Genomic DNA, 23832 nt, shown 5'->3' with positions numbered 1-23832 from the left:
TTGACTAAAACAAAAAACTATGATTTGTGCAGGTCTCCTTATATGGACATGACTAGCCATGAGAAAAGAAGTTGGCATGTGTTTTGGCATGGAATTTGGTCGATATTTCTGATACTTTTTGGATTTTTTTGAGAGCGCAGCAATGTGGAATGCAGGGACTAAGCCTGGTGCCTGCTGCTCTGAACTGTGGCAAGCAAGCTGTCTTGGGCAGGTGCAGTTCCAGAAGGACTATGTTGTCAACACCTCTGGGTTTTGGCATATAACTTGCCAGGCTGCACAAGTGGACCTCAGAGATCAAGTATCATAACACTGCTCATTTTACTTCCACTGCTGTTATTGACAAGTGGCCCTCTTTAATGTTGGAGGGGATGGTAGGAAGGGAAAAAAACCTCTTGTTTTCAAAGTAGTTCTGTAGATGTAAAAGCTTTCTTTGTTTTAACTGCCTTTATTAAGGAAATGAGGACCTGTCAACTTTGGAAATGAAGAATAATCCTGCCATACAGGGCTGGATAGTACATATATACTGTAATACATTGTCTTTGCCACTTCTTATCCTTCAAATATACCGAAGGAAGACATATCTCATCTGTTCTGTTACATACTTTGAAATAGTGTCCTTCCTGACAGCGTGCGCATAATGGACTCGTTTTCCAAAGCTCTGGAATTTGTATGCCTTTACTTCATACCACTTTATGCTAGGCACTTGTCCTGTACAGCAATGGTAACTTATGTTTTGTGGTGCTTGGTGAATAAAATGCCACCATGTACATGAATAATTAGAGTGTTTTTTTGAAGTTAAATATGCATATTAGCTTTTTTGTGGGTACACAGTTATTCATGAAGATTTCTTCACTCTTTAGTGGGGAATGTGAGAAATTACTTCAGAGAACTTTTTCTTGAAAGCTTTTTCAGAAAATCAGGGTCTTGGGAATTCTGTTGTCACTGAGTTTTTTGTGTCACGGGTAGAGGAATGTTTTGTTGCATTAATGGGGTAATCCAGAAAATGGAATAAGTTCTGTAGGTCAACTCGAGGCAGCTGACAGTCCTGCTGACTCTTACAGCCTCTGGGATTCGTTGGCATAGCAGTGGTGCCAAGGAAAGAGCAAATTCAGGTGATGGTTTAAAGACCTTTGTTAATGGTAAGAACCACTTTTAGATGAAGTTGAAATGGAAGGACACGGTAACCACTGAGTTTTTTATTTTTGTTTAAGATTAAATGATCTGAAAGGTCTGCAGTCTTTTTTTTTTTTTTAAGCAAGTCTTGAAGTATGTTTAGATGTTTTGGCAGCCTCTGGATTTTCTTAAGCTGCTATGTTTTTAGAAAATTACATGGTTCAAACTATTCAAATTAATCTACTTTAACACAGTATAATTGTATTTTTGTATAATAGTAAAGGTTTGGCTTTAATAGAAGCGCCTTTGTACTACAAATCTGTAGCTTTCTAGATCTAAACAGTGAGTTGACACAAGATTACAGAGCCAAAGCATCTAGATGAGCCACTCAAAATGCTTCATGCTGAAAAGAAAATGTGGGGTAATGCTGAGCTCTGTTGACCAGCATTTCTTGGGATGGCTAACTAATCACAGGTAATACTGGGTTCTTCAGATCATCTCCATGTGGCCCTGTGTGGTGTATCTGTCCTGTGGGAACCAGGAATCAAGGTGGTGATCATCAAACAGCCTTTGGAAAGTAATCCCACTACTAAGCTGCAGTGAAATTCAGCCAGGCAGCTACAAGGGGGAAATAGCGTATTTCTAAAACACTCATTATTTTCCGTTGGGTCATATAGAAGAAGAAATTATGTTCCACTAGAACATCAAGATTGTCAGAAGTTGCCTGACAATCAGTAAGTTCTGTTTGTAATAGCTATGTGGAACCAGTGTGCTTCAAGACCATGCCCCCACCAAAAAACCAAGTCCGTCAGCTTGCATTACCTTTTTTTTTTTTCTTACGGTGACTTCAACAACTGTCTCTAGAAGAGATTTCTAGCTGAGTGACAAGGGTGAAAGTGAATCAAGGCACCTTAGCTCAGTGTGATGCTTGCTGTCAGTCAATGAGTATGGTGCTTTTGCTACTGAAACTCTTTGGTTAAGTTCACAGTACAGCAGTTTTTCAGCGTGAATTCACATAGAAAACGGCAATAACTTGCATGCCACAGCTCAGGATCTCCTGCTACTAGCTGTGGCCTTGAATGCAAGTTCCAGCTTTGATTAAACTCAGTACTGTACTTAGTTTTGTCCTTGGTTTTCATCTGTTGGCATGCTGCTCTGTTACTCATGCTAAACATTTTATCGCAGGGTCTCTTGAAGATTAGCGTGGTTAAGGTTAGAAAGCTGTGTCATTTAGATGCGTGAAGAGATCACTGCTTATTAATGGCTGTGTGTACTAGCTGGGGGAGCTCCACTAAAAGATGTAACACCTGTGGCTTATATAGGAATTGTGCGAAGATCATGGTAATGAGGTGTATTGAATACTTAGGAAATGATGTGTTTTTTGTGGAAGTGGCTATAAATCTGTTTGCTCATTTCTATTGTCTGTCCATGTTATGCATATATTAAGGAAGCAGCCAAGGAATTGGAATGGCAACAACAGCAAACTATGTTTGTAGCTTATTAGTCTGTTCTAAAGGCGTCCAGGAGTCTGCATGCCCATGGCGTAATGTGGAGTGACTTGAAGGCTGAGACTCAAAAGGCTGCTGGAACAGTAGGGAGTAACCGGAGCCCTGTGTGCTCTGCTTCTCCGGGGCTCTTGGCTGCCCTTTGAGGATCTGTCCTGAACAGATGCAAAGCTGCAGAGTGGTACAAATTTGACCACACGAGCTCCTCACCCTGCACACCTTTCTGTCTTCCTAACCATACACCTCAGCTCTTTTTTGGAATAGAGCGCCTTGCACAGCACAGACATTGGGAAAAACTCTTCAGATGCAAGCTTACTGGGGGGGTGTGTGGGTTTGGTTTTAGAGGCAAGTATTCCTACCTAGTTAGTGGTATCCCTGACACAAGTGAATAAAGCAGTGTGTGTAGTACAGCGGGGAAAATTTACAGTAAACAAAAAGAACCAATATGTATTCAGTTGACTGTAATTCCCTGGTGAGCTGCATGCATTTATAGGATGGATTAGCTGTCAAAGTAATGACGCCTTAAAGTGTTTTGGGGGGGTAAAAGAAAAAAAGAGAAACCTGGCTTTCAGCAAATGTGAGAGATGATCATTAAAAAGCAAAAAATAAACTCTGTTTGTATAGATGAAGAACATAGAATTAGCCACACTGGATTATTTCTCGAAGAAAGTAAATCACTTGTCCTTGATGTAATTGACGATGGCTTCTTTTTAAGCTGCCGTTCCATTATTTTTTTTAACAAGTTAGCTTCCATGCAGTGTTAAGCTTATACAGGACCTTGATAGAGTTCTCATTCTGTGGACCTTCTGCATGCAGCTGAGAGAATCCTCTTATCTCCAATGGCAGCCAGCTCCTTGAGGGGCAAGAATTAACCATAGGAAAGGAAATTAGCATCCTTCTTGAAGCGCCATGTTTTAAAGAGTAATAGTAGATGGAGATGCAAAGGGAAGTTAAGCATGTCTTTGCCAGAAATGACATTTCTAATGCTTTAAGTGCTGGCGACATGGCTCTTGACCTGATTAATAACTACTAAGCTTCTGTCCCATGCATTTAGGAGAAAAACTTTTTTTTTTTTTTTGGAAGCTACTGAACATCACTGTGTACTGAAGTTTTGTACGGAGGTCCCTGAGGAAGTACTAACCAGAGTCAGAAGCGCCAGATGATGCAGTGTGCTGTCAGCTGGTAGGCTCGCTCGGAGTGTGAGGAAAGATGGCTTTAGCAGCAGTGATGCTGTGTGCAAGTCGTTACGTGCTGTTCCTCAGCAATTACTGAGAAAGTGTAGGGTTTCTCAAGTTCCAGCCTGGAGTTTTTTGGTGGCTGACTTGTCTTGTATTCCAGACTACTAAGGGAAAGAAGAAGAATAGCAACTTTTGAGCGAGACGCTTTAATATATGCAGAGGAAAAGTAATAGGTTATACATCTTGGTTTCCAGTAATTTGTGTTTATGTATATGTCTGTCTTTTTTGATTATTATTTCCCCCCGCCCCTTTTTTTGTGTATAAAGGATGAGCTCCTTCTGAGCATGGGGGACTGCAAGATCAAGTTCTCAAATTATTTTCTTGCTCTACAAAGACAGTTCCACTAAGTCATCTAGGTTTTGCTCAGTATGGTTGCTTGGCTAAAGCCACAAAGTATGATTTATGATGGATTGCGGCATATGTCCTCACAGTCTTTTGCGGACAGATGTGAGCCAACGTGCCAGCCTGACTGGAAGCCGTGTGTCTGTGATTAGCTTGAGGCCAAGATCAAGCCATTAAATTGTAGCTCTGTCGTGGCTTACTAGTGTAGACCTGATGCCATGCTGACTGGCTGCATGACTTTTGGGTATCTTCAAGTGTAGGTGGAAAAAGCTGATGCCCTCCTGCAGAAGACTGGGAACCTCTTTTGAGAAGGCAGTAAGAGACAGGTATGGCTTGTCTTAATTCACTGCAGCTTAGATGTGACAGGCATTTATGAAGGTGCTGAACTATTACTTTAACTAGGTTTTGCTGCCTGGGGCTAATAACAGTTAGTGGTCATGCGTGGTAGGTCCGTCAGCTGCTGCTCTTTGGATGTGGGAGGCTTTCATCAAGTCTGAAAGATAACCGCTATGTAAGGATACTGGTTTAACTCCCTTGATAAGGTAGGGGGATCACTGATACAGTTTAAGCTCGTTGAGCTCTCTGTTTGGATCATATTAACCAGCTTTCATGCATAGTTGCATTTGCTTCATGCACCATTAAACACTTGATCATACATGTGTTAAAAACCCAATCACTGGAAACCAGATAAGCTTGGTTTCCCTTTTTCGGTTCACTAGAGCCGAACTGCTCCCCACGTAGAAATGTCTCTAACAGATCAACTAATGTCAGAGTAAGTTGTCGTAGCCCTTCCTATGTGAAGTGGTGTGTGGCTTTCTCCTGTGAGAGGGCATCTAGCTGATGTGCCATTGGAAAATCCAGTCGACATGGAATTTCTCAGCCCTGTAGGAAGTGCTGCATGCGGATGTGTTTGTTATGATCCACAGAAAATGCTCCTCTGTGCCGGACAGAAGGCTTAACAATCTGGTTTATATTTCAACTTCTATTTTGCACAGCTTTAAAAACCATTGACATTACAATTTTGTGTGGCTCCATCTCACCAAGAAATGTCTCTTCTTTAAATGGGAGGGAGGGGTAAGCATAATTGTGCACAGCAAAGGTACTGAGACTTGCAGCTGTTGGGTGTTGATTTGGCATGTTAGCAGAAGTGTCACAGGGGCCTTTACCAAAGTTTCCTGCTCTGTGTGTGGGGTTTTTTTTTGTGGCCAGGGTGCTCTAGAATGCACATCTTGCAAAACTGAACCACTCCGCCTTGTGCTGGTATAGCCAATGCATTTCTTTCTGAAAGTGGAAATAGTTCTCTCCATGCCCCTCTGTGCTAGTAGCATCTCTAGGAGTTCATGGTTGAACACTGAGTTAGAAAGACTGCTCTATCATTTACCAACAAGATCCTGTCCAAAAGACTTAGTCCATCTATAATGCATATGTGCAACCAGTTCTACGCTTTCTTTGTATCTGCCTTGCTTTAAAACATTTACCTGCCTTATCCTGCCCTTTGCTTTTTCACAGAGGCTTTTTTTACGCAAATATCGGCCTCTTTGGTACTGGTGGTTAGTCTGTAAAGGTGTTGTTTTTCATTTGCTGCACAAAAACTATTTGTAGTTGAAGTTCAGCCTGCGCTGGATGTATTCCTGTATGCTTAATGTCATCTTTTCTGTGTGAATAAGGTACTCTTTAAAAAAAAGGCACTGCTCTCATACAAACATACTGTGTGTTGCAGTGCTGTCCTTTTGTGGGAATACTTAATGACTCTGTACAAACTGAAAGCAAACCCCAAACTGTTACTGAGGGTATGGATCAGTTAGGTTTAAAGAAAAAGTAGCATTCCATTTTTTCACCTTTCTGTATTGCTACCAGAGTTCTTACATGAGAAGGTTTCTAAGTGTATTGCAAATAACTAAATCCAGACAGACTAGGCAATGCACACCAACACATGCCTATATTGACTTAAGGGCTTTGAGGTTTGCTGTGTCTGTTAGAGCTAAATCTTTCTCTTAACTGCTAGTGAATTTGTAACTGCTTGTGAGTTGGTATTACTTTCTATTTTTCATGTCTTTAAAGTAAGCAAGTATGACTCGCAACACTAATTGGTCTGGTAGAGTCCTATTCAAATATTGAAGATTTTCTTCTGTACCTTGCTGTTTGGATTGAAGCCCTGCTGTTTCTTAGGGTAGCAAATGACGTGTGGTATCTCAGGGAGTAGGGGAAGGGAAATGCAACGGGGTAAGCTCTACCCACCAAGCTTTATGTCTTAATGCAGAAAACATTATGTTTTGTACCTGCATAAAAACTTGCCTACCTGTCCCCTGGTACCAGAAAACTAAAGCTCCTGCTCCCATCTGGTAAGCAGTTGTCACTATATCTCATGCAGAGAGGTTCTTGAATGACAATGCCTTGAAGTATTTGCTGACAGTTTTGCAGAAGTTTCATAGTTTGCTGGTAGTAACTTTTTACTTCCAAGCGATGCAGTAAGTACTACAGTATTGCTGACTAGAGAAGCTGTCGCTTAGCAATGGTGTAGGGAATTCAGAAAGCGGAGAATGTAGAATAAAAATTGTCTGACTGGTTAGTAAGCTAATGAATGAAAGCTAATGGATTTGTAGTTTCCCCACTATAAACTGACTTTAATTCTGCTTGATGCTGTATGTGCTGTGCACACCTACTAAAAATTGGTTTTCACTACTTGGTGAATAAAATAGATGCTGGACAAGACCAAACACACCTGGCTGCTCATGAAAAGGCGTTCTTTTTCCAGCCAGCTTCTAAAGCTGAGTGAAGGAATATGGTGTTGCTGGTAGTGTGAGTCTTGAATGAAGGCTCATAGTTATACCAGGAGGTACTGGATTGATTTGAACATTCCAGGAACAGATGTATGAATGCTGTGGTATTACCAAGACACAAGCGAAGGCGTTCTGCTTTGTCTTCAAAGGAATCTATTGAAGTAGCATCACCCTTTAGCTTTACAGGAAAGTAGCAACATACAGTCAACATACAGGCAATGAACAGTCGTCTAAGAGAGTGTAATATTTTTTTCCTCTTAGTTTTTGAACTTCTGTTCTTAATTAAAAGGCCTCTGTAGTAGAGGGAGGTGTTAAAGTAGGAATTGAGTCAGAGGTGATGCAGCGTAGTTCTTGCCTCCATGCGACCTTGGTTGACCATTTAATGTACTTCAGTACAATGCACACTGCTCTTCTGGAGGAAGGATCTGTGTATTGCAATTCTTGCTGTCCTTCAGACCGAGGTACTGATAATCAGGCTGTGGTAAGACCTTCGGAAATATACTATCCAACAGCAGTTTTATTGCAACATATAGTCAGAGAGTCTTGAATCCCTCTGAAGGTTCACATTAAAAAAAACCCCACCAAACAAGACAGTGACTGAAGGAATTTCTTGAAAAAACACAAAACGTGGCTCCTTCTGGGTCACGGCTAAACCAGCAGCCGTTCCTATGGGCCCTAAATCGCAAAATCTTAAGCCAGCAGAAGCAAACTTAGCAGCCACAGCAGCTGGATGCTGACTGTCTGAGTAAACACACAAATACCCTAAGGCCTCAGCATAATTCGTTGTGTCTTTGCTGTCACTGTGCATGCCACTGAAGTGAGGAGACTTTGATTTATGAATTGACAATTGCATGTCCCTGCCAACCAGGTTGCATCACAAATAGGAATTGAGAATGTATTCCTTTTCTCGTTCTCCTTGTTTGTTATTATTGCTTTCTCAAACTTTGGTCTTTGGTACTTTTGTACTCCATACCAAGTCTTCTTTCGTTTTACAAAAACTTTAAAAAGAGGACAGGCTTCTCCATTCGCACTCCTTCCTCTGCTCCCAGACTTAAAGGGGGTTTTTGCCTGTCAGTTTTGTTTTTGGGGGACATACAGAGCTGTGTGGGATAGACTGAGGAAGAAGGTGAAATATAACACCGTAAGGACTATGCAAGACCCTTGTGACACAAGAATAACTGCATTTTGCATGAGGGTTGTGTGGGTTGGTAGGACTGACTGGCTATTTTTTATCCATTCTCATGGTACTTCACACTCTTTAATGTATACCATAGTCTTCAATGGTTCCAATTCAGTCATTCAGTGACTGAGAAGTAGAGGCTCATATTTACAGTCCTGCTTGTGGGCTGTTGATAGCCATATCACTACATTTAACTTGGACCAGGTGAGTTAGTAATGGGCTTTTTGCATCAGCTTTAGAGGGGTGCGTTTATAGCACTGTTGAACTCCATTACGGTGTGGTTCATTGGATGTGAGCTCCACAGTTAACCAGTGGACATCAAGTGATGCTCATGTCCTCAGCTGTGGGGATATGTCATATCTCCTGAAAAACCTTGGACGGGAGATATCATGACCTCCTGACCTGGACTGAGCGCAGCCTCAGCAAATTTGAGAGTGCTACAAAACTGGGAAGTGTAGTTGCTGCACCAGATGAGCGCAAAAAAAAAAAAACAAAAAACCACAAAAAAAAAAAAAAGAAAGGAAGGACTGGAGCATTCCCTCTGCAAAGGAAAGGCTGGGAGAGCTGGGGTTTAGCCTGAGGAAAAGACACCCCAGATGGGATCTGATCAATATTTATAAACATATGACGGGAGGGTGTGAAGAAGATTGCGCCAGACTCTTCCCAGCGATAGACAGTGATAGGACGAGACAGTGGGCACAAGTTGAAAGAGGAAATTCTTTCTTAGTGTAGGAAAACACATACTGTGAGAGTGGCTGAACACTGGAGCAGGTTGCTCAGCGAGGTGGTGGAGTCTGTCTTTGGAGATACTCAAACTCCAACTGGGCCAGGGTCCTGGGCAACTTCCTCTGGGTGTGACCCTGCTTTGAGCACGGAGGTTGGACTTGACAATTTCTAGAGGTCCCATCCGACCTCGTCCGTTCTGTGATTTGTGGTGTCCGTATGCCTCATAAGCTTTGTGCTTGGCTATAGTCCTCGGCTAATCCAATTGCGCCTCTTTGTAATTAGCTGGAACAGAGCATATTGGCAGAGTATGCAGCTGGAGAGGCGGTGTTCTTCATCAGTGGCTTTGACTTGCATGGTGTGCTGCATTTTTGGCTAGGTGGAAGGTGATTTGTCTGCAACAGATGTTTCTTCCTTGTGCTCAGGTTCTGATCTCGTTTAAGTCCAAGAAGTGATAGAGCAAATCTGTATTACAAATCTGAAGTACTATAGTGCACCTGTGAATGCTTTCCCCCTGGTGATGGAACACATAGAAATAATGCTTCTCCTGATTTAGATAAGCAATTGCCTTTCCTGTAGAGTCATCCATGGTTAATAGGAGTAGGAGGCGGCATGTATTGTAACAGATCTTAAAACCTGTCTTCTCTAACGCTCTGTAAGCCTATACAGAAACAAATGGAATAGAAAGCTGTGTTAAATGTGAGGTTAGTAATTGCTAATATTTTGTAATTTTTAATCTGTACAAGACGCTTGTAAAAACAAAGCATTAAAAAAAGCACTGAAGGGAAGAGTGCACAGAGTGTGTAGCAGGATTGGTGCTGTACCTTTCCCTGTTGTCAGATGCACTCTTAGAGCTTGCTCAACTCCTTTGTTTCTTTGGCAGCCCAGGAAAAGTGGAGCAGTGTCCCAGTCCAGCCTTTTTTTGAGGATTCTCCTGGGAGTGGAAGGGCTGGCTCTTGGCTGGGGTTGATGTCGGGGCTTGCTCAGGTTCTTTTCCCAGCGCTGTTTGCAGATCATGTTATAGACTGCTGTTGGAGAAGCCTTTCTTGTGGGGATACATGTTCCTGCTAGTAGCTGTTATACCAGGGATGAGATAGCGGGCAGACTTATTACTTATTTTTGACTTGGAATTAATATACTTCCTTCAGCTGTGAATTCTAAAGCTGACTATAAATTATGAAACACTCCCATTTTCAGCTTTGTTTCTTGCAATTCAGTCTGTTACTCCTGTTTTTATGAACTAGAGGAAAAAAAAAACATTAAGTCGTCCTGACTTGTTTAACACAATTTCGTTTTAATACCGCAAGCCTCTGAGCCTAGCTGCTGTAAATCCCTTACACTTGTTCCATTCCTCCTCTTACCTGCTTTTGCTCGTGGAGTGCCAAGAGCCGCTTTCTTGGCTGTAGGTATCGCTTTATACTGTGGGGTTTTAATAACTATTTTTACTCTTTTGTGAGCGCTCTACTCCTTTATTATCAAATAGTTTTAAAATAAAAATGTGTTTTTAACAGAAGCTCTTCCAGCTGTAGGTTTTTCTACTCCCTTTGGTTGCAAGATCTTTGGTATTGCTGTAGGGATTTCTGTAATTGGATGTCTGAGACCTGTTTCAAAAATTAACATACTTTAAAGTGCACTAGGCTATAAAATCCTGGATATTTTAGCAGTGACTCAGTTTCAGAGTTGATTTTACAATGTTGTTAAGTTTGTGCCACCCTTTTCCATCACACCAGCTGAGTATGTTCATGCCCTTTATAGGGGCTCCCTCTAGTGAGCTGTTCTGGAAGTCCTTTTTCCTCCTAGTTGTGAAGAACTTAATGTGTTTTGTTTCCAAATGCAGTTTTTGTTCACTACATCTAATGTGTTTTTCTGCATATGTATAAGATGTAAGGATCCTTTTCCTTCGGTGTGAGCTGGAAGGGGTTGTAAGTAAAGCTGAGGCATAGGACTGTCTATTTGCTGTACTTGGCGTTAAGACATCAGCTTAAGAAGATCCTTCAAGAAGGATGTGGCTAGAAAGAGCTCAGAGGTGTTGGGAGCATGGGTAAAGGCTCAAAGGGTGTGACCTGGGAGAAAAAAACTAAAGGAAGTTGGGTTGTGTAGACAGAGGGATAGAAGCTGATGGAGCAAATCTGGAGGGAAAAATGGTGGTGGGACAAAAATTTTCAACTGTTTATGATGAAGATTTTTACCTTAATACATATTCCTGAGGCCGGGGGTTGGGGGGAATGGAGGACCTAGCGCATTTGTGGTGTCTCCACTGTTGTGTATCTTGAAAAACAGCCTAAACAAAACAGATTTTGGGAAGGATGTGGCAGGTTCAACCCTATCCTTCGTGCGTGTGGCTACACAGATCACAGAATCACAGCTTGGAAGGGACCTCAGGGATTCAGTGACCATTGACTTTGCTTTCTGATAGGAGCTACAACAAGCTTTCTTGCATTACTGGAGTTTGTTTTTTTTTTAAAAAGCTGTCTTTATTTTTGTTATTTCTGTATTAGCCATGTTTTAGTATACTGCTACATTTCCCTAGCAGATGTTGTTTCTTGGTTTTTTGTTTTTTTTTTTCCCCCCCTTGTCAAAATCAACCCAGAGGAGGGATGGATACGATCTGAATTAGGGCTAGTGAGGCAGAAGAGGAAGATTTGAGCATTATTTAGGTCAGAAAACTGGCAGAGAGCCTGAGTAGGCACTTGGGAAAAAATTCAAAACTTAAGTCTTATGGACTGCTTTTATGTTGGGTGTCTCCTTAGGGTTCTGTTAGGTCGTCGCTTGTGAATGTGCAGATTTTTGGTGTACGTGTGGGGTTGCTTTACATCTCTGTGTCTCACTTTGCAAATTCAATTACATTTCTTTCAAATGAATAGAATTGACCTGACTGTAGTTATGCCTACAGTCATTTTACGATGGAGTATGTGTTTTGCTGTGAGTGGAATTCAGAAAGGCATTTCAAAAGTTTGTGAGTATTCCATTTACCCTCTTCCCTAAATAGTTTTCTTTATATGCCAGTTCATTCTTTGAATTCATCAGAACCTGAAAGCTCTAAATGATTGTGAAATCTACCTGTATGGGAGATCATTGCTTTCACAGAATCACAAAATGGCAGGGCTTGGAAGGGACCTCTGGAGATTATCTCGTCCAAACCCCCTGCTTGAGCAGGTACACCTAGAGCAGGGGTCACAGGAACATGTGCAGGTGGGTTTTGAATGTCTCCAGGGAAGGAGACTCCACAGCCTTTCTGGGCAGCCTGTTCCACTGCTCTGTCACCTTCACAGGAAATAAGTTTTTCCTCATATTCAGGTGGAACTTCCTCTGTTCCAGTTTGTGCCCATTGGCCCTTGTCCTGTTGTTGGGCACCGCTGAAAAGAGTCTGGCCTCATCGTTTTGACACCCACCCTTCAGTTATTTCTAAGTATTGATAAGATCCCCCCTCAGTCTTTCCTTCTCCAGGCTGAACAAACACAGAGGTCTCAGCATTTCCTCATAAGGGAGATGCTACAGTCCCCTGCTTTTAGCACAAGGTTTTGAATTCATTAGGGCTCTTTTATTCCAGAGGCAGGGCTGACATTAACTGGTCCTGGGAAGTTATCAGGGATGAAAACTCTGGGATTGCACTGTCTCAGAAATCAGGTAACCAGACTTGAGATGAACACACCTTGTAAAATTCACATTAAACAAAACAAAAAAGGGTTTATTTGCTTTTGACAGGCACACATAATTGTAATGAAATACCGGAAATGTTAATGCGCTTAAACTGCAGTTTGAATCCATTCATAATCCTACTGTTCACACAACATATATAACTGTTTGGACAAGTTTGGGATTAAGGAATTAAAAATGAATTAAAAAAAAAAATCACTGAGAGTTAGAGGGGGAAATCAAGATGGCCAAACTAATGCTGATAATCACTGCTTTGTGAGAGCTGATCACGGGCTTCTGTTTTGTTTTTTGGTTGTTTGGTTTCGGGTTGTGTTTTGTTTTTTTTTCTCTCCCCTTAAGGAGCAGCTCCCAGTAAAGCCTGTATTTGTAATTTTTCAATGGAGATGGACATGGGGTAGAGGTGGGGGCAGTGTCTTATTCCAGAGGGACTGAAGGCTCCGGAAATGGGTCTCCCTGGGGGTTATACAAGCATAAAACTCCCCAAAAAAGCAGAAGCTATTGCTCCTACTTAAGACTGCCACAGTCCTATTTCAACAGCTATTTTAGCATATTACTAACCGTGGCTTGATTAAAAGCAGTGATCTGACGGTATCTAGGCTTCTTGCGCAGGTGCTCACTATGTGTTGGGTTTTGCTTGTGAGCCAGGAGAGCTATGGTGATGAAGGAGATGGGAGCAGTTCTTCCAGCAGGGAGGGAGTCCTCCTTCCTAGGCAGTCTTCACTGCCCATCTGGGTGGTCTAAAACATCTTCTAGTGCCTCTTAAATTTTACTGTAGCTATGCTGGGATTCGTGTGAGGGTACTGCAGAAGATTCAGTCTCTCTTATTCTGCTTGCTACTTTGTCCTGAAACCACCTCAAATACACAGCCGCAGACCAAACAAAGTATTTTCTAGTCTTGGAGTCTGTGATGCCCTCATCTAAAACTGATGCAGACTTTGTCATAGCCTTGATGCAGTGTGTGTTTAGTTGGTGGGTTTTTTGGGGGGGCGTGGGTGGGTTTTGGTTTGGTGGTTCTTTTTGGGGTTAGTTTGTTTTAGTTTTGGTTTGGTTTTTTTGTTTGTCTGTTTTAAGGACTGGAGTGTATCTGAATTTTCCTAGCTTTCCAACTGTTCTGCGTTTAGGGTGCATCCTGGACAACCAATGTGGAGATAGACTTGAAAGTTTTATTTGCTTGGCGAGGAGGCTTTCTTATCTCTTAAAAAATTAGGCCTTTGAGCCTAGGGACTCCACTTCTGTTTTGTATCTTTTGTTGACTAGGTTACATAGCAATCACTTTAGAGGATTTATTTCTTGTATGTAAAGCTGTTTCGTTAATGAGAGCAAGAAATATTCTCATTATGCTACAAGTGCAAGGTAAATCTGTCACTGCTTAGTATGCCTTAGTATGTACGCATGCTGTGCATCCTTTGCAAAATAGGCAGTGCCCTGGAATTGCTGGTTTGTCCTTGCTGAGTCACAGCACCATGTATTACAGTATCACACCACAGCATTTGAGTCTCTTGGGCATATTTGAGGACTTACCATACTTATTCACGTATCTGAGCTCCATCATTACCTTGGGAAAAGTCTTCGAAGGGAATGAGTGCAGGGTTTTTTTAATCTGAGTAGTAGACAAAAATGTGTGTGATGAAGGAAGAGATGGGAGACAAAGGTGGGAAGCAAGTTATTTGTAACGTCCAGGAATGACTTAACTGTCCCTGCCAAGATGACTAAATTGATTACAGGAGAAGAAAGTATCCCAAATCGGGTATCAGTTTTGACTTTTTTAGGAAATGTTCTCTGCCAGCCCCAGAGATTTAACAGATGGCAAAAGTAATTTCTCCTGCAACTATTTCTATGATACTGGGATTACTTTTGTAATCAGCAGCATATTAGTAGACTTGTTTGAGAGTCTTTGTGAACAACACTTAGCTCTCCGCGACTTCCATCACTGTTGAGCATCCTTCTGTAACAACCAGAATGAAATAAAGTGAGTGTGAGCTCAAATCCTCTGTTAAATCAGGCTTTCATTGAAAGAGATGAGGGTAATGTATCAGAGAGATACAAGGCGGCATATGCTTTTACTGCTGAACTGTATTAAAGGCAGTGGTCATCAGGGCTCTGCCAAGAACTGTGGGGCAGGTACGGGGCTTGTGGAAGAAGACGTGGTAGAACATGTAGGAGTGGGTTTTGTTTTTTTTTTTTTTTCTGGGCTCCCCCCCCATGAGGCAGTGAATTTACTACCACTTTTCCATGGGGAAGGGGTCTCAGGAGAACCACACTCAAATATATTCAGTACTTGCAGAGAGTGAGACCTAGCGGCAAACTTGTGAAGGCTGTGGAGGATAGAAAATTGGGCAGCAGTGCCGGTGTGCGTAACATTGTGTTGCATGGCAGCCTACAGAAAGAGTTGGATGACCTTGCTGGTGAATTGACTAAGGGCCATCTCTGCTTTTCCTCTGACTCGGAAAATAGGGATAATGAGAATTAGCTTTTTTAACTGTGTGGTATCTGTTGTCTTCGTGGCTCTTCCTGGTGGATTTTTTTGCATTATTTGTTTTTGTATTGTATTGGCACAACTACTGTAGTATCTAAACTGTACTTCCTATTTAAATTTAGGTGGTTTTTGTTTAGACAATTCAGCATGTTTGATTTGCTGTTAACTAGTGTTGCAGTAACTTGGGCAGAAGGTGGAGGGGGAGGATGATGGTGTGCATTTTAAATTTGGCAGAGCTCCAGTAGGACGCTCACTGGGGGAGGGATGGGGAAAACAACTGTCCTACTTGCTGGCAGAATGCAGTTAACGTGGAAGCAGATAATAAATCAGACTCTGTAAGTCAGTCACAGAGGCTGATTTTTATTCTAATACAACTCAACAGCTAACCGTGATGGTTATCTTCTGTGGAAAAATAAATGAACGGTAAACTTTAGGTTAGAGTAATACAAGGTTCTTTTTATTATCATGATAACTTGATACCTTTCCACAGAAACACTCGTTGCTTTGGTTAAGACACTGAAGATGATCTGGTGGCAATGAAATAGTCACTTTAGAAGACAAATACAGAAATCAAACTCCTGAATACAAGACTACCTTTATGCTAATGTACGTCACAGCGGCAACATATCTTTTGCTGGAGGTGGCATGGGTTTTGCACTAGGCATGTGATAGCTGATCTAAAGTAGAATTGAGTGAGACTAGCTACTTTGGAGTGGTTGAGATAAACAATGATTTCTGATACCAGTTGTCCTGGTTTCAGCTCGGATAGAGCTCAGTATATAAAGCTGGAGGAAGAAGGCGGCGGGGGGGACGTTCGGAGTTATGGCGTTTGTCTTCCCAAGTAACTGTTACGCATGACGGAGCCCTGCTTCCCTGGGGATGGCTGAACGCCTGCCTGCCCATGGGAAGGAGTGATTGAATTCCTTGGTTTGCTTTGCTTCTGTGCACAGCTTTTGCTTTACCTATTAAACTGTCTTTAACCCAACCCGTGAGTTTCCTCACGTTTACTCTTCCGATTCTCTCCCCCATCCCACCGGTGGGGAGTGAGTGAAAGGCTGTGTTGTGCTTGGTTGCTGACTGGGGCTAAACCACGACATCAGCCATTTGTGCTGAAGTTAGAGAAGCAAGAACTAAAATAAATGCGACTTCCTTATTTTTACTTATGGTTGCTTGTAACGCTGACAAATTTGAGCGGGTATACTTGAATTGGTGGAAATTGATTAAAATGAAGGTTGATGTAAAAACTAAAGGGCCAAATTTGTTTGGACTGCGTCTACCTTCTCATTAACTCCTCCCTTGAGGTTTTTTACTTGCAAATAGATATCACTTGTTCTGAACATTGGGAACTGTTTCCCACTTAAGTTGTCACTTTAGCAATTCAGTTCTATTTCTGGCCAAAATATGAACTCAAGCCTCTTGAGGCACTTGGCTTGTGCTGGAAAGAATTAATTTTAAAAAATAATAATAAAAATAAATTAAGCGGTCTTTCCTTCTCTCCGTAGTTCTTTGCTGATGATGTGGATGTCTAACAGTGCAAGATTAGGTTAAGCTTTTGGCCAATATGTGTTTGTAGAAGTATTTGAGGTAACTGAACTGTTACATATATTGAGTATGATGCAAATGAATTGGTGATGCAAAAATTAAGAGTTTACCAGAATAAGGGACTTAGTATAACATTGTCTAGGAACAAATATTTTGAAAGGTAGTGTATGTTGTGTCTTCACTCCACCATCCAGCTGAACAATTTAAGGTGGCAAAGTTCCAGGTTTTAAATTTTCTGCTGTTTTCGGTCAGGTTTTTCTTCTCCCCACTACTTGCTGCCAGGGATAATTCTGAATTTTGGAGCTGTTGACAAATGGTGTGCTTGTGTGTTGTTGTACACATTTGGAATAAACCTGGGTTGGATAAATTATTGCTTCAGTAGGGAGACGATCTTAACGAATTTCTACTTTTTTGCAATTTGCACCCTTGTGGTTACCAAAGAAAATTATTTGATGGGGTTAGCTCAAATAAATGTGTATATTTCTACAGGTTTTTTTAATCAAATGGTATGTGGGCAAGGAATCAGTGCTTCATAGTAGCTTGTATTTGAAAACAAGTAGAAAGCAAGTAGTGTGATTTCAGGGAAATGCCGGTATCTTTGAGTTATTGGTGCCCTCTTGAGGCGAAACCGAAAGATGCTGCAGTCTGACAGCAATAGTGTAACTGGAACTGCTCATACCGTAAATAGTGCTCTCAGCCCCACGTTTGTAACCCTGTTTCACTGCTTTCTTGGTTTGTAGGTGAAAACGCTAAAGACGACCTGCAAGGGAAGAAAAGTCTGAGCGAGAAAGTTTCTCTCTATAGAGGTGACATTACACTGCTCGAGGTTGATGCCATCGTTAATGCTGGTAGGTGGTTGAATATTTTACACTGTGATGTCTTGAGAATCCTGCAAAGCGCCACGTTCCAAGTTTGAACTCAGAAAAGTTGCATAAAATTGGTATGTTCTGTGGAAATCTGTTGGAAACTATGTATTTTTTCCCAGTTTCGCTACATTGCTTATGTTCATCCTGCGTGCCATTCACAATAATGCTTGTCACAGTAAACTTTAGTAGCACGGTCACCAAGAAAAAAGCAATAATTTTATATCCATCTCTTGAATTAACATGAGTACCTGAGACTTCACGCTTGATACTGTAGAAGGCTGAATTTTGAAACTAAGCTACTGCAGCAGCTTAGACATTCCAGTCTGTTTTTATAAATCAAGCCATTTGTGGGCTAGGTAATGTGAAAACCTTAACAATAAGGTGATAGGAAAACTGAACTTCTGGTTTATGTGGCTTGAATATTTGCGTTCTTGTAGGTAGACTGTAGCTTTCAGATATTTGGTTGAGACCTACAGAGTTCTAGATAGAATCATAGAATAGTTTGGGTTGGAAGGGACCATTAAAGGTCATCTAGTCCAACCCCCCTGCAGTAAGCAGGGACATGTTCAGCTAGATCAGGTTGCTCAGAGCTCCACCCAGCCTGACCTTGAACGTTGCCGGGGATGGCAAGTTTGTGATGATGTTGAGATCATTTTGTCGAGGCGAAATGATAATTTCAAGATGTTGAAAATAAAAGTTTTAGTACCTCTTCTCACTTAGTGACTGTGTCTCCATGTCCGCAACTGAGGTGAGGAACTCCACATAGCATCTTCTTGTGACAAAAGAGGAGGGGGGAAATGCCTGTGCAATTAATTTCGTTGTGCATTGGGTTATAATGAGTTAATGTGGCTGGTTGGGAAAGACTATGGGAAGGCTTCCCCCTACACACATGCCCCAGCCAAATCTTGCCTGTACTCCCCACCCTGAAAAGAATATGGTTTGTGTGTCCTGAGGCTGGAAATGTTTTTCCCTGTAGTATTTGGCTGGCATTGTCCTTAGCTGTTAGGAGTATTGATTCCCTTTCAAGAACTAATTTTTTTTTGTATCATTCACTTATTGGAAGGAAACACACTGCAGTATCTTCTCTGTGATGGAATAAAGCGCAGAGATTCCCAAGGCTGTATTGGCCAAAATTAATGTGCTGGCTTACCACATTAAAATAGCTGTGTGGAGATACTGGCTTATGTCTGTAAAGAGTACAGAAATGTTTGCTTATACAGTGTGGAAGTTAGGAAACAGACTCTCTTGGATGTTTGATGTTGTTTCTCTCTGCCTAATTCCCTGCTTTACAGTGGAGACATGCTGCTGGGTTTTGTGGGGTACGGGTAGAATCCTTAGTTATCTCAAAATGCATTTTTGCACTCCAACAAGTAGATGAGGGTGGTATATCCATGCAAAAGTTTTTAATTAAAATCTTCTAGTTTACTGATGCACAGAAGCCTCTCCAAATTACAGACAAACAATACAGTAGCATCCACATAGGAACACGAACCTCTCCTTGCTGTGTTGGCAAAGCCTCTGAAGCTTTAATAATTTATCCCCCCCCCCCGATTCTTTCAAGATGACATTTCCAGTAGTGCTTTCGCTGACTTCCTTCCTTTATTACTCTACAGTAAGTCAATATTAGCATACTTCTCTCGATTGGTATTTAGATTCTCTTTGTTCATACTCTCCCTTGAATTACAGGCTGGAACTGGTTGCAGATTAGCTTCAGAATGGGAATATTTTGCTTTTGTTGATTTAAAGTGTTTTTCTCTTTCTCTTGAAATGCCCAAAACCCTATATACCAGGCAGCTGATGACACTATCTACCTGTAAACTTACCTACCGTCCTAGTAAGGAATGCATCTGTCTTGAGTAGAAATGGAAGATAGAACCCAATTAAAATCAACACATATTAATACGTAATTTTGAGGAAAGGATTAAAGACCACTCAAACGTACACAATAAAACTGAGGTTGAAAAGTCTTACGTTCCTCTTTAGGTCCTTCAAGGATCTATAAAGGCTATTGGCAAAAAGAAAGAAGTTGTTTCTACTGATGTCTTCTGTAAGTAAGTTAAAGAGGAATTGGATTTGGGCTTAGTGAGAGAATCAGATTAGATGTTGGCAAAACTACTTACTGGGAGGGACGGCAATACTCCACAGTATCAGGCTGATAAGTCCTCGGTCAGGATGCTGGTTATGGGTCAGGTTTTGAGACTCTCCTAGCTCTTTTCTTCTGTAATCTTTTATAGTTCCTAAAGTGCATCATATATGAACTATTATGAATTGTTAATATGCTTAGGTTAAAATGCTAGCCTATAGTTACCTTGAAAAAATCAAATATTCCCTATATGTCAATGCAGTAATTAAAATTTAAGTGTAAGCCTTTGATTTGTTCCTGGTTTCAGTGTTACTTCTTATTTTGAAGTTAAATGTTTTAAACTTATTGTGGAAGATGGCTGGAAAGCTAATTGGGGAGGGTCTTCTGGTTCAAGGTCTGTATTATTTATGCAAAAAATCCAGTTGCTGCACAGTGTGTTGTGTTTTGGGGTGTTTTTTTGCGTTTTGTTTTTTTTTTTTTCCAAAGAAGCATATGTTCTTATGGTGTAACTAACGCAATCCCCACAGTACCAGTTTCTGTCCATATGGTGAATAAAACGCAGCCTGTCGAACAGGAGTAGGAGACACTTTTTAGGCATAAATCTGCGCAAGTTTTCATACTTTGAAGCCTTTTGGCTACCCTGAATGTTAATGACTGACACCTTCCCTAACCCAGGGCATGCAACTGGCAGGGGGAAGGCGGGAAGACACCCTCTTGAGGCTTTCTGTCTGAATTTAGGAATTCCATATACAAATTAAAGCAATAGGAAGACATTTACAGTTTGAATTTTAATTTATATTGACTAATGCAGACAACAAAATATGCCTTCAGTGAAGAGAATAGCATGGCAAGTTCTGGGACTGTGGAAGGGTGTCAGGTGGTTCCAATTGTATCCAGTTTTGGATACAAACATATTAGCAAAAAAATTTATATTTTCTGATACCTGCCCTGTGAGGGGTAAGTGAGACACAAATGGATTTACTTGATTAAACAGGAGTGTGAGAATATGTGTAGTAACTTGCCCGTAGTGCTGACTTTATACTGTGATGCCCTTTTTGGGTACCCAGATAACAGCATGACTCTCTGGAGTATGGCCAGGTTTATTTCTGAGCTATACTATACAAACACTTCTGTTAAATTTAGTAGCTTGCCTTATGCTCTGAAGTCTGTTTCCCCTTTGACTTTCTCACATATAAATGAGACAGTTAAAGTGATAACGGAATTTCTTTTGTAGGCTAACAGAGGTGTTAATGGTGATCTGAAGTAGCTAAATACCAAGATATAACTGATGAGCACTGCTACAAAAGGATCCCCTTTTCTCCTAGACTTTGACAGATGAACTGAACGGTACTTTCCAAGAAATGTTTTACAAATACTTTATGCTAAAAGAGGACAACTATGGAAACAGTAGAAGTAAAAGTTTGTGCCTTTGCTTATTGTCAAAATGACCGTATCGGAACGGCCACTTTGAAATCACTCATGATCAGAGTGAGGATCTATTTTCTGGCTTCTGAAGAGAGCGAGAGTTAACCTGAGCTGGAGCATGAAGGAGAAGGTAGCTGAAAAAGGGTGCTGATATGCCTTTTTGCTAAAATCAATGTTGGTTATCTACGCCTGTAAACATGTTATACCTTCCAGAATGGTTCCGTCAAACTTCCTTGCTGCTGACTGCATTGCAGACAGGTGTTAGTTTAACTTGGATGTTTTGCCTAAGGTGTCCCGTTATGTTAATTTCCTTCCCCCCCTTTTCTTTGAAAGATTCCACTACAATTTTTGTACAAAAATCTTATTTTTACTCCTATATCCTTTTCTGCTCTTGTGGTATTATGCTCTAAGAATGCAAACAGGCTGTCCCTGAGGCATGTACTTACTGTGTAAATCCACAATAACTGTCCTTTTTAACAAATTAAATATTCCTGGATGTCACTTCATCCTGGTGCCAAAAATGCTTCAAGCATCTGGAAGGCAGATAACGACAATTAGCCAACTTCCAAATAACCCATGGGAACAGAGCTCGGGGTGTGTCTGTGCGTGTTGAGGAGAGGGAGGTTGTTCAGTCCCTCTGCCCCTTTCCTCTCAGCTCTTTTAACACGTTTTATTCATCCTGCAGGCATTTCCTGACAGAAGGCATTTCTGTGGACCGAATGGGTTATGTGAGAAAAATAGTTTCAGATAATATTGCAAAACTAAAGCCACAACATGTGCAATACCACCCCTACTGCCTCGCCAGCTCCCTCTACCTTTATGGTTTTCAGCTGCTTTCTTCAAGGTGCAATATGGATTTAGGGAGCAAGGCTTCCTGCTGGTGGTGAATTTAGCAGCAGTCTAAAATAAGTGGGGTATGCCCTGAATTGTGACTCTGAAAAAAATTGTTTCCCTCCAAGCCTGCTTGCCTGCTGCCTCTGCTTACTTAAAGTCTGGATGGTATGACATGATGGTCTCATGGCTTAGGTGGGTCTGATGTAATGACACTGGTCCTGACTGCAGTGTCCAGGGTCTAGTGGAAAACCAGAATAGATTAGTCCACTAGTCACGGAGCTTATTCTGCTGACTTTTAGGCTTCTTCAAGTATGTTGTTTTTATAGAGCAGCCAATCCCAAATACAGAAATAAGCAGTGAAAGCCTCAGTAAGGCTTGAAAAATAAATTGTGTCATATTTATAGTATCAGCTAAGCAGTAAATACTAAATTTCCTCTGCATTATTAGTAAACATAGGGAAGAATATGTCACTATTTGTGTCATGCAGTAACTTAAATCTGAAGTAGATAAAGGAGTTGCATTTTCAGAATGGGTGTGATATGTATGTCTATATACCTGAAATACCTTGAGCAGCAGTTCATCACTACTGACCTCAGGTGTTCATTCACTTCTTACCTGTTAACGAATCTTACTGGCCCAGCTCTAAGACAAGAAGGCATGTGCTAGCGTGCTTGTGAGTGAGCTTTTACTAGGAGCAAGACTGAGGGGAAACGATTATGTGGTGAGAAAACGATTATCCTTATTTGATTGGGAGGAAGAGGAAGACTTGCGGAACACGAGAAGAAACAACATTTCTTCTAAGCTTTGAAAAATGTTCTTGGATATCTGTATAAAGGTACGGTGCTGAGAACAGAAACCTTTAACCTACAGGAAAAAGGAAGGTGATCAGTTCTATTCAGGTAGGTATTTCTGGTCAAAAGTCTGTGGTGTTGCTAATTGCATTTAGGTGGTTGCTACAGTTATAGCAGCTAGCTGGCTCCCTTTAAACTGTACTTGAGTGCTGGAATCATCTCCTAATCCTCCCAAATTTGGGGACACACTGTCACTTTTTAAGGGGAATAATTTTTTTGTATGAGAAAACAAATGGGAAGTAAAACCTTACTCTGATAAATAGAGAAAAGAATTAGTGAAGAAGATAATTAATCAACTTTTTATGTCCCTTTTTTACTAACCTCTGATGCTCGGATTTAGTTACTGAACCTCACACTGCTCAAGAAGAGGTTTCCTGTATAGGAAACCATCTACATACCTGCAGTGAGTCGCTTCAGCTGGGATGCTGGTTTGGCAGGCACACGCTGCACAGGTTTCTTAGCTTCCTTGGCATGTTGTGCAGGGCCAGCCAAGTGAAGGTATGCAGAGGGGAAGATCTCTTAGTTGCTGTAAGAGGCAAGGGTGTTTTTAGGGAGAGAATTACTCCTCAGGCTTTTTAACAAATTTCTAAGAGTTTGAAACAGTTGTCCTGCTGTACCTCCCTGTCCTGGTACTGTAAGTGTATGGAATTGGAAAATGTTCTGTTTCAAATACACCGTGTTTGGTTCGCTTGTTGCAGGACTGGTTTCAACTGGAGCCTGTGCATGACTTGACTTAAAGGACAAAATAGTTGTTTTCATATTAATTCTCAACTTTCGCTCATGAAGTATGCCTCTCCTCCCTCAGGCTTCTGACTTCACAACTGTGGTGGAGTATTTTAGTGTAACAGCACTCTCTTTCTCCAGTTTTATTAGCTGGAGATAGCAACAGATTTTCTTCTGGACTGTTCTGTTCCTGGCCTTGACCTCAAAGTATAATCTGATTGTTTAATTTTATGAGGCATCCCGTTTTTCTCAAGTCCAAAATTACACATCAGGGTAGAAGTACTATGTATTGAAACTGGGAACTGAATATATTATCAGTGAATTATGCTTAAATGAGTGTGTAAGTGTAGATAGCGGCTGAACTATGCCTTTCCACGTAAACAGCTTGTTAATGCGCAATCAGTCTCTGCAGTTGCCTTGAACTTGGTGCTTAATGAACAGGTGGGGAAAAAGGATGGATTCTAATCTGGAACAGATCTGGATCTAATCTGGAA

At 41.2% G+C, this 23832-nt stretch overlaps 1 protein-coding gene across 8 annotated transcripts in view; it reads left to right on the top strand.

Moving 5' to 3' along the window:
- The window catches only part of LOC135312536 (ADP-ribose glycohydrolase MACROD2-like), a 914210-nt gene that overhangs the window by 8706 nt on the left and 881672 nt on the right, over nucleotides 1–23832 (top strand). For 7 of the 8 annotated variants that reach the window (XM_064446742.1, XM_064446740.1, XM_064446744.1 and 4 more), the window contains exon 3: nucleotides 17297–17404. The exons of the other annotated variant lie outside the window; for it this stretch is intronic. In XM_064446742.1, the coding sequence (XP_064302812.1) occupies nucleotides 17297–17404 (108 nt within the window). The remainder of the gene's footprint in view (nucleotides 1–17296; nucleotides 17405–23832) is intronic. 8 annotated transcript variants of the gene reach the window in all.

Source organism: Phalacrocorax carbo, chromosome 3 (assembly GCF_963921805.1).
Source record: "Phalacrocorax carbo chromosome 3, bPhaCar2.1, whole genome shotgun sequence".
Taxonomy (NCBI): Eukaryota; Metazoa; Chordata; class Aves; order Suliformes; family Phalacrocoracidae; genus Phalacrocorax; species Phalacrocorax carbo.
The sequence above is the reverse complement of the archived record's forward strand: the minus strand, read 5'-3'. Positions and strand labels throughout refer to the sequence as shown.